This window comes from Anser brachyrhynchus (assembly GCF_964034855.1).
Source record: "Anser brachyrhynchus genome assembly, chromosome: 28".
In the NCBI taxonomy this organism is placed as follows: domain Eukaryota; kingdom Metazoa; phylum Chordata; class Aves; order Anseriformes; family Anatidae; genus Anser; species Anser brachyrhynchus.
This window is the reverse complement of record NC_137721.1, coordinates 2,290,866-2,314,094: the sequence shown is the minus strand read 5'-3', so window position 1 is coordinate 2,314,094 and position 23,229 is coordinate 2,290,866. Positions and strand designations below refer to the sequence as shown.

At 68.0% G+C, this 23,229-nt stretch overlaps 2 protein-coding genes across 3 annotated transcripts in view; one reads left to right on the top strand and one right to left on the bottom strand.

Annotated features, from left to right (window-relative positions):
• The window catches only part of COPA (COPI coat complex subunit alpha), a 134,954-nt gene extending 116,553 nt beyond the window's left edge, over positions 1-18,401 (bottom strand). Inside the window, exon 1 of the mRNA XM_080570208.1 lies at positions 18,398-18,401. The gene's annotated coding sequence lies outside the window, so the exon portion shown is untranslated. The remainder of the gene's footprint in view (positions 1-18,397) is intronic.
• On the top strand, positions 802-23,229 carry KIRREL1 (kirre like nephrin family adhesion molecule 1). Of its 2 annotated transcripts, XM_080570211.1 has the most exons (15): positions 804-1,071; positions 14,890-15,039; positions 15,762-15,911; positions 16,705-16,862; positions 16,954-17,104; positions 18,016-18,121; positions 18,226-18,374; positions 18,463-18,590; positions 18,687-18,813; positions 18,930-19,030; positions 19,120-19,318; positions 19,397-19,504; positions 19,605-19,744; positions 19,849-19,926; positions 21,063-23,229. In XM_080570211.1, exons 1-15 carry the CDS (start codon positions 1,020-1,022, stop codon positions 21,531-21,533), a joined length of 2,268 nt encoding a protein of 755 aa, XP_080426337.1. In that variant the 5' UTR covers positions 804-1,019; the 3' UTR covers positions 21,534-23,229. The 2 variants fall into 2 exon arrangements, with proteins under 2 accessions (XP_080426336.1, XP_080426337.1); XM_080570210.1 differs by having other exon boundaries at positions 802-1,071; positions 19,120-19,504.

Below are 23,229 nucleotides of genomic sequence, written 5' to 3'. Positions count from 1 at the left end.
CGCTCGACTTGGAAAGCTTCCCTTCCCCGGAGCCTGTAGGCAAGAGGATTTTTCGAGCCGCTGATAGCCAGGGCCTTCAGTTGGGGCTTAGAAAGTTTTCAAAAGAGGAATAGAGAGAGGGGAGGATCAGCAAGCGTGCGGCGCGGGGGAGAGGCCGCCCGAACGGCGGCGGAGAGGTGAGGCAGGGCGAGGGCGGGGGGCTCGGCCCGCAGCCCCCTGCCCCGGGTGGGTGCCGCAGGGTCCTGGGTGGGTGCTGCGGGGTCCTGGGTGGGTGCTGCTGGGTCCTGGGTGGGTGCTGCGGGGTCCTGGGTGGGTGCTGCTCTCCCCGGGCAGTCCCACACCGTGCACGCCCGTCCAGCTGGCCTGCACGTGCCTGAGTGTGCACACGCAGGGGGACGCACGCCCCGGGACGCACACGTGCAGCGTGACACGCGTGCACAGGCGTGCACGCACACGGGCGCAGCGGCACAAAGCCACCCCCAGCGTGCTCACACGCGTGTTCGCCCCGCGTGCACGCGCCAACACGCACGCACACGCACAAACACACGTGCACACGCGTGCACACTCATGCACACGCATGCACACGCATGCACACTCGTGCACACGCGTGCACACTCGTCCAACTCCAAGGTCCCACGCGCGTCCAGCCGCACCCCCCGGGTGCGCACCCCCTCGCCGTGCAAAAAGCCGCCCCCCCGCGCCCCCCCCCAAGGCCCGGGCCCCCTCTCGCCCCCCCCGCCCCCGCTCCCCCCTCCCCAACTTTCCCGAGTTGCCGCCCCCGGCCCGGCCCCGCCCCGCCGGCAGCGCGCACTCCGGGGCGGCGCGGCACGGCTCGGCACGGCTTTGCACGGCTCGGAGCGGCTCGGCACGGCTCGGAGCGGAGCCAGAGAAGCCCGCGGCCCTTCCCCGGCCCCTGCCCGGCCGGGCCATGCTTTAGCAGCGGCGGCGGGGCCGAGCGGGGCGGCGGGGCAGCGGCCCCCCCCCGCGCCCCGTGCCCGCAGCGCGGCCGGGACGGGAGCATGCGGATCCTCTTCCTCTGCCTCCTGACTCTCGCTGACTCCTACGGGCAAGGTAAGCGCCGGGCACCGGGGGCACCGAAGAGCCTGGCACGGCTCCCGGGGCACGGCACGGCTCGGTCCGGCTCCGCCCGGGGCCGGGACCCGGCTCCGGACCCGCGCGGTGCCGCCGCGCCCCGCTGGGATGCGCCCGGCTCCGGCCAAAGGAGCCCGCGGCTGGGTCCTGGGGGGGGGCTCCCGCGGCTGGGGGGGGGCCGGGCAGGGTCTTGGGGGAGCCCCCCAGCGGGGGCTGGGACCCCGGGTTCGTGCTGGTGGACCCCGGCTGTGGAGCCGCGTCCCCGGGTTGGGAGCAAATGGACCCCCCCTTGCTGCGTCCCGATGCAGCCCGGGGTGGGCTCTGCCCCCCACCCCTCCCCAGCCCGCTTCGGGGCAGGGCCCCCCGGTTTCGGTCCCGCTGGATGCCCCGGTCGGGGCCGTGCCCCCCGCAGGGGTCCTGGCCCCCCCCGGTCCGGTCCCGCTGGAGCCGGGGTGAGGCCGTTGGAGATGGGGTCCGGGGGGGCCGCGGCGCTCGGACGCAGGAATTTTGTCGGTGCCGGGGCAGGCGGGGGGGACCCGGCAGCTCTGGGGACCCCCAGTGACCGGGGAGATCCACGATAGGGGGGGACGTGTGGGGGGGACCCGGCCTGGACGTGGCGATGCTGGCCGAGTGGGGACTGCCGTCCGTCCGTCCGTCTGCCCAGGATACCTCTCGGTGAGAGGGGGCGAGCGCCGGGGGCAGCCGGGACCCCCGGCTCCCAGCCTGGGCAGCCCTCAGGAGCGGGGCTGGGGACAGCGTGGGGCACCCCCTTTCCCCCCCCAGTCGCTTTACGGGGCTTGCTGCAACCCAGGGGCTCGCCCGAGCCCCCCCCGTCCCTACATGACCCCCCCAAATGACCACAGGGAGCCATCGAGGGAAACTGAGGCACGGGGCGCCGTGTGGCCAAGGTCACGCAGAGCAGGGGGCGCGGAGCTGGGGACAGCCCCGGTGCCCCCCCGGCCACCCCGACCACCAGCAGGGCCCCACAGGGATGGGCACCGTGCGTGCACCGAGCTGCTGGGGTCTCTGCTGGGGTGTCCCCCCCCCGCTGTGTCCCCCCAGATGGCACAGGGGGGGCCGGCGCGTGGCCGGGGCCGGGCGCTCGAGGGCATTGCCCTGCGCCGAGCCAGCCCCTGCACGGCCTCCGGGTCCTTCCCTGCTGCAAAATCCAATCTAATTTTTAATTAAGGGGGCGGCGTTGCTAAGATGCCAGGAACAAAAATGAGTCGAACGGGGGGTTTAAAAGGAGCATGCAAAGCCTCTTAGAGGGCCGAGGCTGGGGCCGGGGGGGTGAGGAGGGGGGGGCCGATCCCAGGCTCCCCCGCGCAGGGCTCGGGGAAGCGCCGCGGGGCTCCGCTGCCCTCCCAGGAACAAAAGCGCCCGCACGGTGCCATGTGCATCGTGCCGGCCTCCGCGCTCTGCCTCGCCGCAGGGACGAGCTGGACGGGCTGCGGGGACGGGGACGGGGGTGGCAGCACCCCGCCAGCATCCCCCCGACCCCCCCCCCGAGCGGCCCCGTCCCGCCACGGTCCCCATCTCGCTCCTGCCACCGCTAAGTTTCGCTTCTGCCTCCCCGCCGCGGCCCCGCTCTAAGGTGGGATGCTTGGGGAGAGGGGGGGGAGCAAAATCTGGTGGGCTCCCCCCACCCTGGAGCCAGGCGTGTGGGTGCTGGGGGGGGGGGGGGGGGTCTGTGCCATTCATGGAGTTACACCCGCTCGCACAAAGATGTTGAATGGGTTTCATCACTCTTCATTTCTCACTAAATAATTTTCTGTATCTTATCTAAATGAAACCCATTATTCTTCCCCCCGTTTCAATCACTCGCTGTGATTGCGCCTCAAATTGAAATATTTATTCATTTTCTGGGCGATTCTTCTTCTCCTTCTCTCTGTGGGTTGTTGTGTGTGGTGGTTTTTTTTTTTTTTTCTTTTCTTTCCCTCCCTTCTTCCCTCCCAAGGAAGAGCAGCGAAATTGAAACAGCGGAGAGATGGCGGCGGGGGCTCGTCCCGGGGCTCTGGTGCCGGCGGGGGCTGCGCTGAGACCCCGCGAGCTCGCTGCGTGCCCCGGGGGAACGTGGCTGAGCCCCGCTGCCTTTGGAGCCCTCACCCCTGGGTGCATCGCTGCTGAAGGGGCAGGAGTGGCACCGGGACCGGGCGCTCCGAGGTCAGGCCTGTCCCTCCGGCCCCCATGCTGGTGCCTTTTTCGGGTAGGGAGCGGGTGCAGGGCTCCGGTCCCCCCGCCCCGTGCCCCTGCAGGCACCCCAGGGTGATGCCAACCACCTGGTGCAGCACCAGCATCCCGCAACCTGGGGCTGCCCCAGACTTATGGGGCAGGAGGGACGGTGCCGGGGCACGGGGCCACCCTCCTTGTGCCGGGGAGCGGGACGAGGTGGCTGGGCAGGGGCTGCGCCCCAAATCTGCCCGCTGGAGCCGGGCGGAGGCAAAGGGGTCTCGGTGGCCACGGGGAGCTGCTGGGGACGGCGGCGGGCACCTGCCCGTGCTCCCCGCCCGGGGCCGTGGTGGCTCGGCTCCCTGCGCGCCGCCGGAGCGGCGGTGGCGTGATGTGATGTGTAAGCTGACCGTCGTCTGCTGCAGGGTAATAAAAGCCCCCGGGAGAGCTCCCGTGCCGCGGCGCGGCGGCCGGGGAGGGTGGGAAGGTGGCCCCGGTCCCCACGGCTGGGGGGTGCCAGCGCTTGGCATCGCCCCCCTCCGTGGGCAGAGGGGGGAGGCCGGGGACGTTCGGGGAGCGAAGGAGCCGCCGGTGGCTTCGGGTTGCTCGGGGCATCCCCGCCACCCTGCACGCCCGCTTTGCCCACCCAGAAAGCCCCGTGCCGCTCTCGGCGTGATCCTACAGCGCTCGCGGACCCGTGCCAGCTGTCCCCAGGGTCCCCTCCGGGTCACCGTGATTGTCCCTGCCACCCTGCAGACCCTCATCCCCAGAACACCTCGGAGGGGGAGATGGAGCCCCAAAGGGTCACCACGTGTCCCCCCAGCCCCACAGTGAGGGGGACCTTGGGGTGGCACCCCCAGCCCTGCACTCCCTGTTCCCCGCAGCGCCCTTCAGCCATCCCAGTTTGGGCTAACTGGGATCGGAGCAGCCTGGGATTAAGGTGCTTGAGCGCAGGGGGAGGGGGCTGGCAGCATGGGGGGCCCGAGACCCCCGGGTGCTCCCCCATGGGGCTCCAGCACCGGCACGGAGGGAGGACGGGGGCTGCGCGGGGCGGGTGGGGAGGGTCCCAACCTCCCCAGGGGCCCCAAAGCCCCTTTGCGAGCACCAGGGATGCCGCGGTTTTGTGCAGGGTCCTGCCCCGAGCCTGCGGCACGTCCCTCGCAGAAGGGGCCGGATCCTGCCCCGGCACACAGCGAGCCCCGGCTCAGCCCCGCAGCGGGGCCACGGCAGCCCTTTGGGGCCGGCGGGACGGATCCTGCCGCGGCAGCCACGGCCCCGTGCCGGGACTTGCCCGGGCCGCCCGTGCCAGGGCTGAATCGGCCGCTCCCCAGCTGGGGCCGTGGTTTACTGCCGGGGAAGCATCCCAGGGGGGTGGGGGGGGCAGCGGCCCCGTCCCGCTCCCGTCCCAGCGGCCTCCTGCCCGTTTCCTGCAGGGCCCCCAACTGCGGCCCTCCTCCCACCCGCGGTGACCTCCGGCACCCCACGCGCCCTCCTCTCGGAGGTGAGATCGGGGTCGTCGGCCACCTCGGCCCCACCGACCCGAGCCGACCAGCATTAATTACATCCCCGGCCTTTAATTCGAGATTGATTTAATCCCGAGCCAGCTTTCCTCCTGCCCCGCCTGGCCCAGAGCCCACCTGGGCTGCCCTGGGCTCTCTCGCCGCCCTTCGGGCACCCGTGGGTGCTCGCCCGCCCCGCTCACCCCATCCTTGGGGCCACCGCACCCAGCCCTGCGGCACCCACCTCGCCAGCCTGCTGGGGTGCCCGGGGGCCACCACGGCCCCAGGAAGCCCCCCGGTGTCCCCTCGGTGTCCCCTGCACCTGTAGGACTGGGGAGGGGACCCCGGTGGCCCCGCGGGGTGTCGCCGGCCCCGTCCGGCGGGGACGCAGCCCCCCAGCAGCGCGGGGCGGCGGGGGGATTGTCGCTAACTCCCCGTAAAGGTTCCCCCTAATTGCTTGCCTTACCTCAGGTTTTATCATCAAAGCATCCGTTATTCCCTCTCCAGCCTCCTTTTCTTTTTATTATCTCTTAATTAATCACTCTAGCTTTCACACTTAGCAGATAATTACAGTCTCCTGGGTGCACGGCTCATTTTCATAACCTCCTGCTCCCAGCCGGGGGTGGGCACGGCGCGGGAGGGCACTGGGTGGTGGTGGTGGGGGGGGACACCAAAGGGACCCGTCCTGCGCCCGCAGCGGGACCGCGGCACCCTTGGGCACCCTCGGGCACCCGCAGCCCCGCCTGGGTGGGTGCGCGGCGGCCGGCGCTGAAAATTGACGTTGAGGGGGCCAAAATCAGCCAAAAGGCATCGTGCAAGGGGCCGGGGGGGGGGGGCAATGGGGTGCCGGGGGTCCCCACGGGAGGAGGAGGAGGCTCGGGGCAGAGTTAAGGGGATGGAGGGAGCTGAGCGCGCAGCGGGGTGCGGGCGGGGGGCTCGGAGCGGGGCGGGGGGCTCGGAGCCGGCCAGGAGAGTGCCCGGGGCTGGGGGACGGCGGTGGTGGGGGCAGGAGGGGGTTCGAGGAGCCGAAACCCTCGGAAAAAGGCGCAGGGAAGGGAAAAGGGGGGGAGCGAGGCCTTTTTTCTGCAAGGGCTGGAACATAATGGGCTGCCAGCGCTGCCATGGCAACGGGCGGATTATGATCCAAATGGAAATCAAAATAAGGGGGGGGGTGAGGGGGGGGGGGGGGAGAAAAAAAGCGAAAAGAGTGGAGTAAAAAGGAGGAGGGGAGGAAAAACAACTTTTATTTCGAACCCGAGAGCGGCCGTGCGCCGTGCGGGGGTTGCCATGGGAACGGCGGAGGGGGAAAGCAAAAAAATTAGAAAAAAAATTAAAAAAAGGAGCAAAAACCGCGCACGCGGGCGTGCGAGGGAGCGCGCGTGGGTGCACGAGGGAGCACGTGCCCGGCTGGGCGTGCGAGGGGCACGAGGGGGCCCGCTGGTGGCACCGGGCCCCGGGCGGTGACACCCGGAGCATCCCCGGCCTCCTCTCCCTCGCCTCCTTGCAACGCCCTTCCCGGCGGATTTGGTGGGAAAGGGGGGGGTTTTGCGGGGCGGCCAGGGGGGTTCCCGACCTCCCGCGGTGTTTTGGGGTGCACGAGGCTCGGCCGGGGACCGGGGGGCGTCGTGGGGGCTTGGGGACGGGGCGGGGGGCACGGCGGGTGGACGGGGGCTGAGTGGGGGCTGGAGGTGGCCTCCCTGGGGACACAGGGAGGTGATGAGGGTTGGGGACGGCCTCTGCGGGGGGGGGGCGGGCAGAGATTTGGGGGAAACTGAGGCACGGAGCCTCGCCTGGCCCCGGGGAGGGCTGTGGGGCTCTGCAGGCAGCCTGCCCAAAGCGAACGGGGAGCAGCGGGGAGCAGCCTCCCCCCCACCCCAAATCCAGGGACGCCCCAAAAAGTGCCTCTGCCCCCCCCCCCCCCCCGGGTGCCAGCCCCTGCCCGCCGCGGGCTCGGGGCCTGGCGCGGGGAGCCGAGGGTTAAGCGCCGGGTTTCCTTTCTCTCCCTCTTCTTCCAGAGAGCCTTGGCAGGAAATTCCTCAAATTCCAGGCTTGTAGGATCATTGCTGGGCTCTGACCGCAGCCAGGGCTGCTCCAGCTTCTCCTTTGCGGGACTCGCAGGGGCCGGCGGCGAGGGGGGGGGGCTGCAGGGCGGCCCCCACGGCGCTCCCGGCCCCGTCCCCGTCCCCCCCCAGCTGCCACCCCACGGGGACCCCGGCACTGGGGTCGGCCCCATTTGGCCAAGCTGGCTTTGGCGGGCACGAAGCCCCACGGGACCCCCTCGTGTCGCCGCCCTGGGGGTGCTGGCGAGGGGGGTGGGTGCCCTGCAGCCCCCCCCCCCCCAAGTTCCCCACCCGGGACCCCAAATCCTCGTGGCGGCCACGGGGTCGGGGCGGGCTGAGGTTGCTGCCCCTATTTTCTGGAGCAGAGGGGGAAGGGAGCGCGGGGCCATGCGGTGGGGGGGGACAACGAGGGTCCCCTCCCAAACCCTTGTGGTTTTGAAGGGGACACCTCGCCCCCTGTCCCCATCAGCCCCCATCCAACCCCGTTCCCTCCCAGTCGAGGTTTCCACTGAACCCCCCCCCCTTTTGCCAGGGCGTGAGCTCAGCACCACGAACCACGGGCGACGCCGGATTTATCCGGGGATATTTATTTATAGGGAAACTGAGGCAGGGCAAGGGGCCGGGGGGGCGGGGGAGGTTGGTCCTGCCCCGTGGCACCGGGGGGGTCCCGTCCGTGGCGGGGGCTCCGTACCCCAGCCCTCGGCGCGGGGCCGCTCTGCCCCGTCCTCTCCCACGCGCCGCGGCGCGGAGGCCCCGTACCGGAGGCTCGCGCTCCCAGCTGCTCGTCCCGATTCAATGTGAATGATAATCCCATTATTAAGAGATGTCTCATTAAGACATCTGTAACGAGAGCGCTTACCAGCAGCTCGGTGGAAGGGTGCCAGCCCTGTTTAAATATTTCTTTCCCCTCCATTAATGATTAGGGAATTTTATTTTTCTTTTTTATTTTTATTTTTTTCTCCCCTTTCCCAAAGAAGAAGTCCCCTCCCCCCGGCGCGCACACACAAACAAAAGTCTTAATTAGACATTGTTCCTAACAGGGATATTACACAAATTAATTAAACTCAAGCCAATAAACAGCCCTGCTCCATAATTCTGACAGCCCCAGAAATGAAGAGGAAATAACGAGGGCAGAGGCGCCGCCAGCTCCCGGCTCGCCCATGGGTGGGGGGGGACGGGGGCACCCTGGGACCCGCCATCGTCCCCCCCCCCCCCCAGTGGGGGCTGAACACGGCGTGGGGGGGGGAGCAGCGGCCGCACATCTGCAGCCCAGGCCTTTGTGCGAAGGGCAGCGGCGAGGGGAGGAGGAGGAGGAGGAAGAGGAGGAGGAAGGGGCTGGGGTGCGAAGGCTGCCCCGCTCTGCTGAGCCAAAATGCACGGAGCCCGGCATGGGCGCTGCGGGGCCAGCTCGGGGAGGGTGCACGCGGCTGCACGTGCACACACACACACACGCACACGGGTGTGCACAGGAACACGGCCCGCGCTCACGCTCGCAGCTCCTGCGGACGCAAGGGTAGCGCCTTGCACGTGCACGGCTGGGGCGCGCGCACCCGTGCAAGCGTTAAAGTTGGTGCGCACACGTGCACGCTGCTGGGCGAGCACACGGACGTGCACACGCACGTGCACGCGCTCCCGTGCAAGTAAGCGTCTGGTGCATGCACACACATGTGCACATGCTCCCGTGCAAGCGTCTGGTGCATGCACACGTGCACACACAGGCGTGCACACACACACTCCTGTGCAAGCAAGCATCCGGTGCACGCACACTTGTACACACGTGCACATGTTCCTGTGCATGCACTTGCACACCCATGCACACTCCCGTGCATGCACAGCGCCGTTGCACACGCGCTCCTTCACGCTCATGCTGCACCCCGCTGCGGCCCCTCGCTCCGCGCCCGCCGGCCGTGCCCGGCCCCCCGTGCCCCCCAGGCGCTCCGAGCCTTTGTCTTTCTGCCTGGCTGCCCCCTTTCAGGGGCCGAGGGCAGAAGAAAGGCGCCGGGGTTCTCACAAACGGCCGCTGCCTCCGGGCAGGGCAGGTGGGGGGGAGACGGAGACCCCGGCCCCGGGGCACTGGAGGGGGCTCGGGGCTCCTGGGGACACCGGGGTCCCGCAGGCGTGATCGCCTTGGGGGGGACGGGGGGACCGTGGGGACCCCTGAAGCAGGGTTCTGCCAGGATCAACCCTCGGAGCGCCACGGGACGGCGCCTTAGGGTCGGCACCGGGTGCTGTGGGGCAGCAGAGGTGTCCCCAGGGGGGCCTGGGGGGTTCCAATGGGAAATCCGGGGGGGCAGCAACGGGATTTTCTTGGGACAGCAAGACAGCTCCCATGGGGCAGCAATGGGGTTGCTGTGGGGAGGCAACGGGGTTCCGATGGGATAGCTGTGGGCTTCCCATGGGGAAACGATTGGGGTTCATGTGGGGAAGAAGTGGGGTTCCGGGGGGCTCCCCGCAGGGCACCCCAAACCCCCCACCCCAGGCCCCTGGTGCACGCAGGACGGTGGCAGCTGAAGGGACAGTGGGGTGGCCCCATGGGGACCCTGGCCCCGCGCGGCCCCCCCCAGCCCAGCTCGTTTGCCATAACGCAATAAAGCACTTCATTTATTCGCTCCTCTATTTTCTCCCTCTCCCTGCCCAACACTGGTTTATATTTTATTGGCATCTTTGCTGCGCTGAAAGTAATGTAATTACGAGGGGAATTTATATGTTGTTTCGTAAGTCGGGAGTTCATTTTTTTTGTATTATTATTATTAGGTGGGGAATATTTAAGGCTCCTCAGGAACGAAAAATAGAACCCAATTCCACCGCGTCATCTCCCCCGGTATTTATGCCTCTGCCCAACGAGGTTTCAATTGAAAATTGCTCCGTATGTTCCCAGCGCCGCGTATTTTCTCCCCGTGTCTCATCACGAGCTGGTGCCTCCTCTCCTCCTCGTCCCTGCGGGTCCTCCGCCATCGCTCGTGGCCTTTTTGGGGGTGTCAGAGCCGTCCCCAGATCCTCGCCGTGCGCTACCGCTTGCGCATCCCCTATCGAGGCGCCTTCCCCGTGCCTCAGTTTCCCCCCAGCGCCTTGCAGGGGGGGCAGCAGGGTGGTGGGGCCACGTCCCCGTCCCCCCCCCCAGCCCTCCTCCTGCCGTCCCCAGCAGCGCAGGCGTCCCCGCCGCGGTGACACTGATGGGCTGTGACACGGCGGGAGGTGCTGGCCGCCCGCGCGGCGGCGCGGCGCCCGTCTCCTGCCCGGGAGGTAATCGAGGTGGAATATTTGATCGGCCGGGAAATGAGCTGCTAAATTTGTTGTGAGATTGGTGTCACAAGCAATCGCGGCGGCGCTCCTCGGCCGGCGGGGGACGGCAGCAGCGGGGAGCGAGGGGACACCGCGGGCTGGGGACACCGGGGGCTGGCGGAGCCGGTGGCGCTCCAGCTGCTTCGGTGGCACAGGGGGCACGGCGATGTCCCTGATGCGGAGATGTCCCCGATGCAGAAATGTCCCTGATGCAGATGTCCCCGATGCAGAAATGTCCCCAGTGCGCACCCCACGTGCCGCTGCCCCCGGGGACGCCGCGCCTGGTGGCACGGCCAAGGTCACCGTGGCCAGGGCGCGGGGAGGACGGCGGGGACCCGGCGTGCCCAAAGGCGGCGGGGAGGAGGGGAACCGATCTCCTCCTCATTTGTTTTTATAATTTTGCCTTTTAAAAAATGAAAATAACTGGAGCATCCCTTCCCCGGAGAGCTTTGCTACCACCAGCTTCGGCAGCGGGAAGCGGAGCAGGAGGGGGGGAGAGGCAACGGAGCAGCCCCCGCCAGCACCGTGCCAGCCCCGTGCCAGCCCCGCGGGGACGCTGGGGACACCCCGGGGCCACTCCCCGAGATGGCGGCGAGGGGCAGGGCTGGATGCGGCCCCGTCCCCTCCGTCGGCCGCCCTGGTGCCTCCCAGCCTGGCGCTGGGCGCGTGCCAGCGATGCGCTGGCGTCATATGATGGTGGTGAAATACTTTCCGTTCCTGCTGGGACGGGAGGATCGGGAGCGGAGCCGGGGTCCTGGCTCTGGAGGCAGCCACGGGGGGGAAAAACGGGGACATGGGTGGGGACGGGGATGGGGATGGGGACAAGGGACAGGGATGGGGACAGGGACAGGGATGGGGTTGGGGACGGGGACAGGGATGGGGATGCTGGCGTAGGGGGTGCAGGGTAGCTGCTGCGGGATTCAATTACCGAGGAATTAAAGGATGGTAATATTCAATTAATGTCAATCAGAGCGGGATTAGAGGAAGGAGAAGTTGTCGGATGGGTTGGATGCGGAGTGGATGGGGTTGCGCTTGGGGCTGATAAGGGAGCAGGGGGCACGGATTGGGGCTTTGGCCCCAAATGGTGCAGTTGGCATTGGGATGGGCACCCCAGCATCCTCACACCGCACCCCAGCATCCTCACACCGTACCCCAGCATCATCCTGCCGTACCCCAGCATCATCCTGCCGTCCCCCAGCATCCTGGCACCGCGTTCCCGTCAGCGTTCCCGTCCCCGCCACCCACCCCCCGGCCACGTTAGCGTTAAAAAGCGAAGGGGAAGGAGAAGAAAATAGAAGAGGGCATTGAGTGACTTCAAACAAGGAGCGGAAGCGGCTTCTCCTGCCAAGATGCTTTCAGAGCGCGCGGCTCGCGCTGTTCCCGGGCAGTGCTGTCTTGCTGGGGTAATCGCAGCGAAGCAGCCTCATAAATTGTTGATGGCAACGGGGACCCTCTCTAGCAAATACCAATTTGCTGGCTGCGAGCTGCGGGCGAGCGTGCCGCCGGGCTGGGCTGGCACCCGGGTCCCCGTCCTGCTGCCATCACCCGCCCGCGTGGCACGGGGACACGGGGACGCTGTGGGAGCAGGCTGGGGGCATCCCCAGCTGCGGGGCCCCCTCTGCCCCGAGCCTCATCCCAAGTCCCATCCCTGCTCCCCGCGGTCCCCGGGTGGGTTTGGGGCCCTGGCTGCCACCCTGGGTTGGGGACACGCGCGGGGCTCCGTCCTTGAGGCCACCACCTCCACCAGCCACCCGCGTCCCTGCCCTGAGACGCGGCCGGCTTTAGCAGAAAGCCCCAAATTGCCGGAGCCTAAAATAGCTTCTGCTCCTCGGCAGATGGGGCGGGAGGACGGGGAAGTGCCAGGGTCGATCACGTCTCCGCTCCGCCGCGTCCCCCGCCAGCCGCGGCACCCGCCCGCTGCACGGGCAGGATGGCACCCGCGGGCTGCGTGTCCCCCCACCCCCCCGCTCCCGGTTTTGGGGACGCGGCGACACCGCCGGGAGCGCCGCGCTCGACCCCGTGCCTCGGTTTCCCCACGCTGGCGGTGCCCGAGGTCCATCCGTGGCGCCGTCTGGGTGGTTTTGGGGCCGGCCGCGATGCTTGCGCTTTTTTTCCATCCCATTGCCTCGTGCCGGGTGACAAGTGGCTCGGGGCGCCGGCACCGGGGCGGTGACAGCACGGTGACAGCGTGGGGGCAGAGGGGACGCGGGCGGCGGCGTGGATGCAGCCAGCAGCGTGTCCCAGGGATGGGGACGGGGACGGGGACAGGGCGATGGGGACAGGGACGGGGACAGAGCGATGGCCCCGGCTGCAGCAGCCACCCGCGGCCCCGTCCTCCCTCCCGTCTCTTCCTTTCCGCTCTGCCGGGCAGGGCCACAAGGAAGCCAAATCCTCTTTTCTCTCCCGCAGAATAAAACCAGTGGAGGGTGGTTTTTATTTTTTTTATTTTTTTTTTTTTTCCTCCCCGTGTATTTTTTTTTTCCCCCCCCAATATAAATAGAAGCGAACAACTTGGGAAGAGGAAAAGGGGAAAGGCTTAAATTTAAAAGCGGTGAGAAGAGGAAGGGGAGGAGGGAGAGAGATAAAATAATAAAAAAAAAAGAAAAAAAAACTCGAGCGCGGAGAGATTTAGCTCCATCTGAAAGCTGTCAGCGCGAATAAAAAGCTTTTCTTTGAACCCTGAGTTTAATAGCGAGAGGAGAGAGAGGGAGATTGGAGCACCAGCCCCAGGGCTTAATCAGACCTTCATTTGATAAATAGAGGGAGACAGGGAGACCCGAGCCGGGTGTGTGGCTCGGTCCCCACCGGGTCCCTCCGCGGGAGCCCCCCGCGTGCCCGAGCACCCACGGGTGGGCACAGGCTGGGTGCGCACGCCCGGCACCCCGCGGCGGTGCCCCGGAGCCTCGCGAGGGGTTTGTGGGCTCCTTGGCGCGATGTCAAGGCCCCGCCGCGGCGAGGGACGCGCGGTGCTCGCTGTGCCAGGGCCGAGCCCCCCCCGCGTCGCCCTGCGCCAGACTAAACAGCGGCGGAGACAGGGACGGGGACGGGGACAGGATGGGGACGGGGACGGGGATGGGGACGGGGATGGGGATGGGGACGGGGACAGGAGGGTGCCTGCAGCAGGGTGGGGGGCTTCTTCCCACGCCTGCACACGCGTGGGCACATGTGCACGCCCGTGCCCCCCGCTTTGGCGTTCTGCGGGTGCCGCCGGGCGCTCTGTGTCACCCCACGGTGGCCCTGGGCTGGCCGTGGGTCCCCGCTGTCTGTCTGGCGGCCGCAGCCCCCCCCCGCGCTGCCTCCCCCCCCTTCCCCAGCTCTGATCTTCCCCCACGCCCACCTCTCTCCAGGCACCTTCCTCTTTGATCTCCGCTCTGCTTTTTTATTCCCCCCCCAGCTCCATCCCTCCCCCCGCCTCTCCCATTCTCTCCTTCCCTTTATCTCCCTCCCTCCCCCTGTCCCCGCTCCCGCTCCTCTCCCAAAACGCTGCCGCGGGGGGGCCACGGGGCGGGGACATCCGAGTGTCCCCAGCCGCCCCCTCCATGCCCAGGGCCCCGTGGGCGGCTGGGGGCACCCCGGGGTGGGGGTTTGGGATGCCCACGCGGGTGGGATGTGACTGGGGGACACCAGCAGTGACCGTCCCCAAGTCACCGCGGGTCCCGGTGGGCTCTGCGAGGGGCCGCAGGGCTGGGTGCCCCTTCCTCAGCACCCTGGGGTGCCCCGTCCGTGGGTCCTGGGGTACCGGGCCCAGGGGTGCTCCCATCCTGGGGATTTGGGGATGCCCGATGCCACGTGCGGGCTGGGGGGGGGTCTCTCCAGTTGCCTGGGGGCGATGCTTTTGGGTTGGTTCCTGGTGCTGGGGTGCAGCCAGGGGGTGCTGGGGGCTCCCCGGCAGCGGCGCGGGGGTTTGGGGAGCTGCCGGGGGCTTTGGCTGCAGGATCAAAGGCAGAGGGGGGCTGGAGCGCCCGGCTCTTGGGGACGGAGCACACGCTGGGGACACAGAGCTGCGTGGTGCTGTGCCATGCAGGGCCGTGCTGCGCCGTGCTGTGCCGTGCCGTGCCGTGCTGTGCCACGCCAAGTGGTGCCATGCTGTGCTGTGCTGAACTGTGCCATGTTGTTCCGTGCCGTGCCGTGCCATGCCGTGCCGTGCTGAATTGTGCCGTGCCGTGCCGAGTTGTGCCGTGCCGAGCCGTGCTGAGCTGTGCTGAGCCGTGCCAGGCCTCGCCGGGCCACGCAGGCGGAGGCAGGGCTGGGGACTTAGCGGCTTCGTTATCTGCAGCTCGCTCATCCCCAGAAGGGATTTCTGCCTCCCCCTCTCCCGCTCCACAGCGGAAATCATTTGAATATTTTAGCAAGAGGCTTTCAAGGAGGGGGGAGGCGAGCACGGGGGAGAGAGAGGCAGCCCCCCCCTGCCACCCCAGGGGGGGGCGAAGTGCCCCTCACCCCGCTGTCCCCACGCTCCCCAAGCAGGCAGGGACCCCGGTGTGCCCAGGTCCCCAACCCTGCCCCCCCGCACACGCATGTGACACAGCCGCACGCGTGTGACACGCACCCCGCGCTCCCCCCGCTGCCCTCCCGGTCGATGCCCGCTCGCCACGTGACGGCCGCGGCACCACGGGGACACGTCCCGGGGGGCTGGGGACGGCGCTGGGGACCCCGGTGCTGGCCGTGCCGTGCCGCACGCGGCTCCCTGGTGCCGGCACAGCCCGGTGCCACCGGTATGACGGAGCACTGGGCGCTGGTGTGTGGGGTGCCCTGGGCCGTCACCGATCCCCGTCCCACGTCCCCAGCGGCGCAGACGCGGTTCGTGGAGGAGCCGGAGGACCAGACCGTGGTGGCCGGCCAGAGGATCGTCCTCTCCTGCGTGGTGCTCAACTACTCCGGGATCGTGCAATGGACCAAAGACGGGCTGGCCCTGGGGATGGGGCAGGGCCTCAAAGGTACCCGGGGGAAGGCTCAGGGAACGTCACCGCGCAGGGCAGGGGGTGTCACCGCGTGGGAGGCTCCTGGGCGTTACGGCTCCCGCGGCGCCGCGGCCCTCATTTCCCAGCTCCATGCGCCCGAGCGGGGCCACGTGTCCCGTAGCCAAGCTCCGGCAGGGACTGGGCACTGCTCTCTGCTCCTTCCTGCATGCATTGGGGTCCTGGCATGTGTTGGGGTCCCGCACACACTGGGGTCCTTGCGCACGTTGGGGTCCCTGCACACACTGGGATCCCTGCACACACTGGGGTCCCTGCACACACTGGGGTCCCTGCATGTACTGGGGTCCTGCAGATATTGGGGTCCTTGCACACGCTGGGGTCCCTGCACGGACAGGGATCCCTGCACGCGCTGGGTTCCTTGCACACATTGGGGTCCCTGCATGTATTGGGGTCCTGCACATTTTGGGGTCCCTGCACACACTGGGGTCCCTGAACACTTTGGGGTCCTGCACGCACCGTGCGCCCAGGTCCCTGCACACCCTGAGGACCCCCCCATGCCCCGGGGATGCCGCACGTGCCCCATCCCCTCTGCCTGCCCGTGTCCCACGCGGCCGGAGCTGGCAGCGGGCAGCGACCAAGCCCCCAGCCCCGGCGAATCTGGCTCAGAAGCTGGGGGCACGGGGAGCACCCAGGGGGTCCCGTCCCCTCGGCACTGACCCCCCCGCGCCGTGTCCCCGCAGCCTGGCCGCGCTACCGCATCGTGGGCACGGCCGACTCGGGCCAGTACAACCTGGAGATCAGCGACGCCGAGCTCTCCGACGACGCCGTCTACGAGTGCCAGGCGACCGAGGCCGCGCTGCGCTCGCGCCGGGCCAAGCTCACCGTGCTCAGTAAGGAGCGAGCCCGGCTCCCCCCCGTTGTCCCCGGGTCCCCCGAGCCCCCCCCCGGACCCCCTGAGCCAGCCCAGGCAGGCGCGGGGAAGGCTGCTGCTGCCTACGCCGCCGCCTCCCCCTTGCCTTGCCTCCAGCAGCCTGGCTGTGCCATTATCTTTAATGCCTTAATCTATATTCACGCCGTGGCTGAGTTACGGGACCTACGAGTGCAGTAACTTTGATTTCCCTGACTTTTGTGTCTTGTAAAAAAAAAAAAAGAAAAAAAAAAAAAGATGATGCCGGAGCCGCAGCGGAAATGTTGCATGAATGGGGTTTTGGGGCGGATTTCTTGCTTTTCTTAATTTTTTTTTTCCCTCTCTTTCTCCTTCTTCCCCTGGCGTTGAAATTCCCATTAGAAAGGCAGGAGATAAAAGGCGCGCGAGTGGGAGCTGTGGCTGGGTACTGAGCCCAGGGGGGTCCCCCTGTGTCCCCCACCCCGCACGGGGCTCAGATAGGGCAGAGGGCTCCCAGGATGGGGGGGTCCCCATCAGCCATTCCTCCTGCACCCGGCTCCCACCTGCATAATTGCAGCCAGCACCCAGGGGCGCTCTGCAAGCAGCCCAGCCCCTCCCTCAGCACCCGTCCCTGCAGCACAGCACGAACCCCGCCGAGCCCCCCCGGTTCTCCTCTCCCCAAGAGCCCAGCCCTAATAAATCAGTTTTAAATCAAGGTTTTAGCTCCTCAGCTTGGCAGCTGTGGAGGGTCCCCGGTGTCCCCGGTGTCCCCAGTTGGTCCCCTGTCCCCTCTGCAGTCCCCCCCGAGGACCCCACCATCGACGGAGCCCCCGAGATCCTGCTGCGCGCGGGGACGCCGTACAACCTGACGTGCCGGGCGCGCAGCGCCAAGCCCGCCGCCACCATCGTCTGGTACCGGGACGGGCTCCAGCAGGACGGAGCCGTCACCACCACGGTACCGGCCGTCCCGTCCCCTCCCTCGGCCCCGCCGCGGCCCCGCGCGGCGCCGGAGCTCACCGCGGGCACCGTCCCCTTCTCCCTGGCAGGAGGTGCTGGCTGATGGCAAGCGGGAGACGACGACCAGCCAGCTGGCCATCAACCCCACCGACCTGGACATCGGCAGGGTTTTCTCCTGCCGCAGCACCAATGAAGCCGTCCCGGCGGGGAAGGAAACCTTCGTCAAGCTCAACGTGCACCGTGAGTCCGCGACGGGGACGGAGGGGACGATGCCGTGGCGCGGGGACGCGGCACGCGGGTGTCACCGGGGCAGAGCGAGGAGCTTCCAGGGTGCCGGGTGTTGTGGGGTGCCGGGGGGGTCCCAGCATTGTGGTTTGGAGTCCCCCAGAGGGTGCCTGGGTGGGTGGGGGCCGAGGTTGCGCCCGCTGGGGTTCACCGGAGCTGGGCTGCGCCGGCTGCAGGCGGGGGCCAGCTGGGGACGGCGCGGTGAACACCGACCTCCAGTGGCTGCTGCGGGAAGGCTCAGCCCGGCCGGGTCCACGGCCACGGTGGGCACCCAAATCCATCAGGGATGGTGGGTGCCTGCTTCTGGAAGGGGTGAGGGGCACCCAAAGCAGTCAGGGATGGTGGGCGCCTGCTTCTGGAAGGGGTGGGGGGCACCCAAATCCATCAGGGATGGTGGGCGCCTGCTTCTGGAAGGGGTGGGGGGCACCCAAATCTGTCAGGGATGGTGGGCGCCTGCTTCTGGAAGGGATGGGGGGCACCCAAATCCATCAGGGATGGTGGGCGCCTGCTTCTGGAAGGGATGGGGGGCACCCAAATCCATCAGGGATGGTGGGCGCCTGCTTCTGGAAGGGATGGGGGGCACCCAAATCCATCAGGGATGGTGGGCACCCACTTCTGGAAGGCATGCCAGGCACCCAAATCGATCAGGGACGGTGGGCGCCCATAGCAGGCAGGGATGCCGGGCACCCCAGAAGAACATCGCAGTTTCGGGGCTCTCCCCCCGTGCCGTGCCGTGCCCTGGGTGGCAGCACATGGGGCCGGCGTTGCTGCGCCGGGCTGGGGGATTCTCCCCTCGCCCCCTTCTCTCTCTCTGCCACGCTGAGCCCGCCCCAGCGGCCGCGACGGCTCCGTCCGCCTTCCCGCAGATCCCCCGACTGTCACCCTGTCCATCCAGCCCCAGACGGTGCAGGAGGGCGAGCGGGTCGTGTTCACCTGCATGGCCACCGCCAACCCCGAGATCAAAGGCTACAGGTGAGGAGGACCCGCGGACCCTGGGGGGGGGGGGGCTCACCACAGCCTCCGGGCTCGGTGCGGGGCCGGGGGGGGTGCTGAACCCAGGCTCTCTGCTCCCCCAGGTGGGCCAAGGGGGGGGTGATCATCGAGGAGGCCAAGGAGAACAAGTACGACACGCAGGTGGACTACACCTTCTTCACGGAGCCCGTGTCCTGCGAGGTGCACAACGACATCGGCAGCACCAACGTCAGCACGCTGGTGGACGTGCACTGTGAGCGGGGCAGCCCCCCCAACAACCCCCTCGAGAGCCCCCCCAGGGCTGCCTCCCACCCCCCCCAACCCTCCCCTCTCCCCGCCAGTTGCCCCTCGCATCATGGTGGCCCCCAAGCCCACCGTCACCGACATCGGCTCCGACGTGACGCTGACCTGCATGTGGTCCGGCAACCCCCCGCTGACCCTCACCTGGACCAAGAAGGAATCCAACATGGTACTGAGCCGCGGAGGGGGGCTCAAAAAGGGGCCGTGCCCCCCCCCCCCGCCAGCCCTCCTGAGCCCCCCCCTTGTCCCCGTGCTGCCACCCAAGGTCCTGAGCAACAGCAACCAGCTGTACCTGAAGTCGGTGACGCAGGCGGACGCGGGGCAGTACATCTGCAAAGCCATCGTGCCCCGCATCGGCGTGGGCGAGCGCGAGGTCACGCTCTACGTCAACGGTGAGCGGCCGGGGCAGGGGGGGCACGGTGCCCGCGGTGGGACCCCCCCCCCACCCCCGGGTGCCGCTGGGTTTTGGTGACACCCCCCCCCATCCCCGTCCCCGTCCCTCCCGCAGGGCCCCCCATCATCTCGAGCGAGGTGGTGCAGTACGCGGCGCGCGGCGACCGCGGCAAGGTGGAGTGCTTCATCGGCAGCACGCCGCCGCCGGACCGCATCGTGAGTCAACCGCGGTCGGGCAGGGGGGACGCCATCCCCGTCCCCGGGGGGGCGCCGCGGAGAGGCGCTGACGCAGCCCCCCTCGCCAGGCCTGGGCTTGGAAGGAGAACGTTTTGGAGGCAGGGACGCTGGAGCGCTACACGGTGGAGAGGACCAACACGGGCAGCGGGGTCCTGTCCACCCTCACCATCAACAACGTGATGGAGGCCGACTTCCAGACCCACTACAACTGCACCGCCTGGAACAGCTTCGGGCCGGGCACCGCCATCATCCAGCTGGAGGAGAAAGGTACCGGGGACACGGAGCCGCGGCCACCGCCGTGCCGCCCGGCCCCGGCTCACGTCCCCGCGGCCTCGTCCCTTGCAGAGGTCTTGCCCGTGGGCATCATCGCCGGGGCCACCATCGGGGCCAGCATCCTCGTCATCAGCTTCCTCGTGGCGCTCGCCTGCTTCCTCTACCGGCGTCGGAAAGGAAGTGAGTGGGGGACGGGGACGCCGCGGATGGGGACGGGGCGGGGGGGGACCGGCCAGGCTGTGCCCCCCTCCGTGCCACCTCCGTCCCCGCGCGTCCCCAGGTCGCAAGGACGTCACCCTGCGCAAGCTGGACATCAAGGTGGAGACGGTGAACAGGGAGCCGCTGACGCTGCACGCGGACCGGGAGGAGGACACGGCCAGCGTCTCCACCGCCACCCGCGTCATGAAGGCCATCTACTCGGTAGGGGACAGCCCGCGGCGGGGCCACGCCGCAGCCAGGGCTGCCGGACCGTGGCGGGTGGGAGCGGGGGGGAACGAGGCTGTCTGTCCCCGTTTCCCCTGCAGTCCTTCAAGGATGACGTGGACTTGAAGCAGGACCTGCGCTGTGACACCATCGACACCCGCGAGGAGTACGAGCTGAAGGTCTGCTCCTGGGGCGAGGGGTGGGGAGGGGAGGGGATGGGGATGGGGTGGGATGGGGATGGGGATGGGGATGGGGATGGGATGGGATGGGATGGGATGGGATGGGATGGGATGGGATGGGATGGGATGGGATGGGATGGGATGGGATGGGGATGGGATGGGATGGGGATGGGGATGGGGATGGGATGGGGATGGGGATGGGATGGGATGGGATGGGAGGGGGATGGGATGGGATGGGATGGGATGGGAGGGGGATGGGATGGGATGGGGATGGGATGGGAGGGGGATGGGGATGGGGATGGGATGGGATGGGATGGGATGGGGATGGGGATGGGGATGGGGATGGGATGGGATGGGATGGGATGGGATGGGAGGGGGATGGGGATGGGGATGGGATGGGATGGGATGGGATGGGATGGGATGGGAGGGGGATGGGATGGGAGGGGGATGGGATGGGAGGGGGATGGGGATGGGGATGGGATGGGATGGGATGGGATGGGGATGGGGATGGGGATGGGGATGGGATGGGATGGGATGGGATGGGATGGGAGGGGGATGGGGATGGGGATGGGATGGGATGGGATGGGATGGGGATGGGAATGGGATGGGATGGGGATGGGGATGGGGATGGGGATGGGATGGGATGGGATGGGATGGGATGGGATGGGATGGGATGGGATGGGATGGGATGGGAGGGGGATGGGGATGGGGATGGGGATGGGATGGGATGGGATGGGATGGGATGGGATGGGATGGGATGGGATGGGATGGGATGGGGATGGGAATGGGATGGGATGGGATGGGATGGGATGGGATGGGGTGGGGATAGGGGATGGGATTAGGATGGGGATGGGGATGAGGTGGGAATGGCGACGGGGATTGGATAGGATGGGATGGGATGGAATGGAGTTGGGATGGGGATGGGATGGCAGAAGGTTGGGAGGGGATGGAAGGCATGGGATGGGGATGTGGACGAGGATGAGGATGGTGTGGAGATGGGGATAGGGACAAGGACACAAATGGTGCTAAGAACAGGAATGAGGCATGAAAAAAGGGAAGCTTGGAGGAGGGAAGGGGCCGGGTCTTCGCCCAGCCCACCCCAGCCACATTCCCCTCCCAACCCCCGATCCCCGCAGGACCCCACCAACGGCTACTACAACGTCCGTGCCCACGAGGACCGCCCGGCCTCCCGCACCGTCCTGTACGCCGACTACCGCACGCCGGGGCCGGGGCGCTACGAGGCGCGGCCCCCCTCCCGCCTGTCCCACTCGAGCGGCTACGCGCAGCTCAACACCTACAGCCGCGGCCCCGCGTCCGACTACAGCGCCGAGGCGGCCGCGGGCACCGGGGCTCCCCCGGGCACGGCGGGGGGCGAGACGGCCAGCCAGCTCTCCTACGAGAACTACGGGGGCCACGCCGCCTTCCCGGCCGGCGGCGGCTACGGTGGCTACCGGCTGGGCTACGGGCAGCCCCCCAGCCTGGAGCGGGCGCCCTACGACGCCTACGACCCCATGGGCAAGTACGCCAGCGCCACCCGCTTCTCCTACACCTCCCAGCACTCGGACTACGGGCAGCGCTTCCAGCAGCGGATGCAGACGCACGTCTAGGGGTGGGGGGCGGCGGGCGGCGGGGCCCCGGCGACTGTCCCCTGATATTCAGGGGCTCATCCTGACCCCCCCTCGCCCCGCTTCTCCGTGCGCCGGGTCCCTTCTCTTCGAGCTTCCACTCCCCGCTGGGATAGCGGTTGTCTTCGCGGTACCTTCCCAAAGGGGCGCGGGGCGTCCTCCCCCTGGCCCCGTGCCCCCCGTCCCGGCCCCCTTTCCCCATTCCCGGCTCGGCTGGGAAGGAGGGGGGAGCCCGGAGCCTTCCCCGATGGGGGCTCAGCCCCGCACACCCCGGCCAGCGCCACCCGTCCCACGGCACACATGCGGCCGCGGACGTAAGGACCGCGCCTGGCTTCTGTTTTCTCCCCAAAATGCCCCAGCCCAGCCTGTTCCCGTTCCCTGTGCCTTGACTTTTGGGGTCGGCCCACGCTCGGGGCCGGCTCCCTCCCGTCCTTCCGTCCGTCCGTCCGTCCCACAAAGCCCCCGCTCCCACCCTGCCCCGAGCCGGTGAGCAGGGGGCACCCCGCTCACCCTGGGGGTCTCGGTACGGCGAGCCCCCAAAAACGCCCCCATGCCAAGGGGACGGGGAGCCCTCAGTGAATGTATTACAGGGATGTAGGATAGGGGCAGCTGCTGCACCCCGAGGCTGGGCGAAGGATTTCAGTCCCCAGACGGGCACCAGGACCCCAGAACAAGGGGGACCCCGGAGCAAGTGGGACCCCAGAACAAGCAGGACCCCAGAACAAGGGGGACCCCAATTCCCTCAGGAGCAGGGAGCCGGGTTCTGGCTGGGGCACGAGGGGTTTTGGGGGCACTTTGTGAGCTCAATGCTGGGGAGGTTTAGGGGGGGGTTTGGGCTTCCCAGCTGCTTCCTACCCAGCCCAGCTCTCGGTACCGGTACCCACCAGACTCGGGGGGGTCCCCGTGGGCCCCTGGGATTAGGTACGAAGCACCCTCCCTGCCTGCCTGGCTCTGCCGTGGGGATCGGGGCGAGCTCGGTGACCCCCATCCTGCAGAGCCTCCTCCTCCTCCTCTTCCTCCTGGCTGCGGAGCCGGCCCCGCGGCAAGCAGGTACGATTCGGCCGCAGGACGGTTCGGGAAGGAAGGGGCACGGCACGGAGGGGGGGGGGGGTCCCCATTTTCCCCCCCTTCCCGTCCCCATCGGGTTTAACCTCGACCCCAAAGGTACTGTCAGGACGGTGCTGAACCCGACCCAGCCTGAGCCCCCCCACCCCACCCCGGCCGGCCCGCGTGCCATTTCTTGTGATGGTGCCTGACTTAACCCCGGCTGTCGCCCCAGATGCTGCACCCCCACCGTCTATAGCAATAGCGTCCCGCCGGCCCCGAAGCCAAGCTGAAGCTTTAAACTCAACTCCCCGGGGCAGGGGAGCGGGATCGGGCCCCCCCCCCCCCCCCCCCCCAGCCACGTCCGAGCCCCAAAGGGAGCCCCAGGCCAGGCGGCGGCACCCCGGGGCGCGGGGGCGAGCGGGTCCCCTCCTAGCACAGGCTGTTTTAGACCCCCCCCCTAGAGACACGTATCTGTGACCCCTGCCCCCCAAGCCACCATTTTTTTATTTGTCCTTTTCCTTTTTTTTAAATATTATGTACTATATTTTTAGTCTTAAACACGATATATTATATATATTTAATTTTTTTATATATATATTATAAATATAAATGTTAAAAAAAAAAAAAAAAG

Excerpts from the sequence above, each read along its gene's own strand:
- KIRREL1 (XM_080570210.1), top strand. The coding sequence starts at position 1,020 with ATGCGGATCCTCTTCCTCTGCCTCCTGACTCTCGCTGACTCCTACGGG. Across the intron at positions 1,072-14,889 it reads CGCTGACTCCTACGGGCAAG|CGGCGCAGACGCGGTTCGTG; the intron begins GTAAGCGCCGGG and ends CCACGTCCCCAG. Across the intron at positions 19,745-19,848 it reads TCATGAAGGCCATCTACTCG|TCCTTCAAGGATGACGTGGA; the intron begins GTAGGGGACAGC and ends TTTCCCCTGCAG.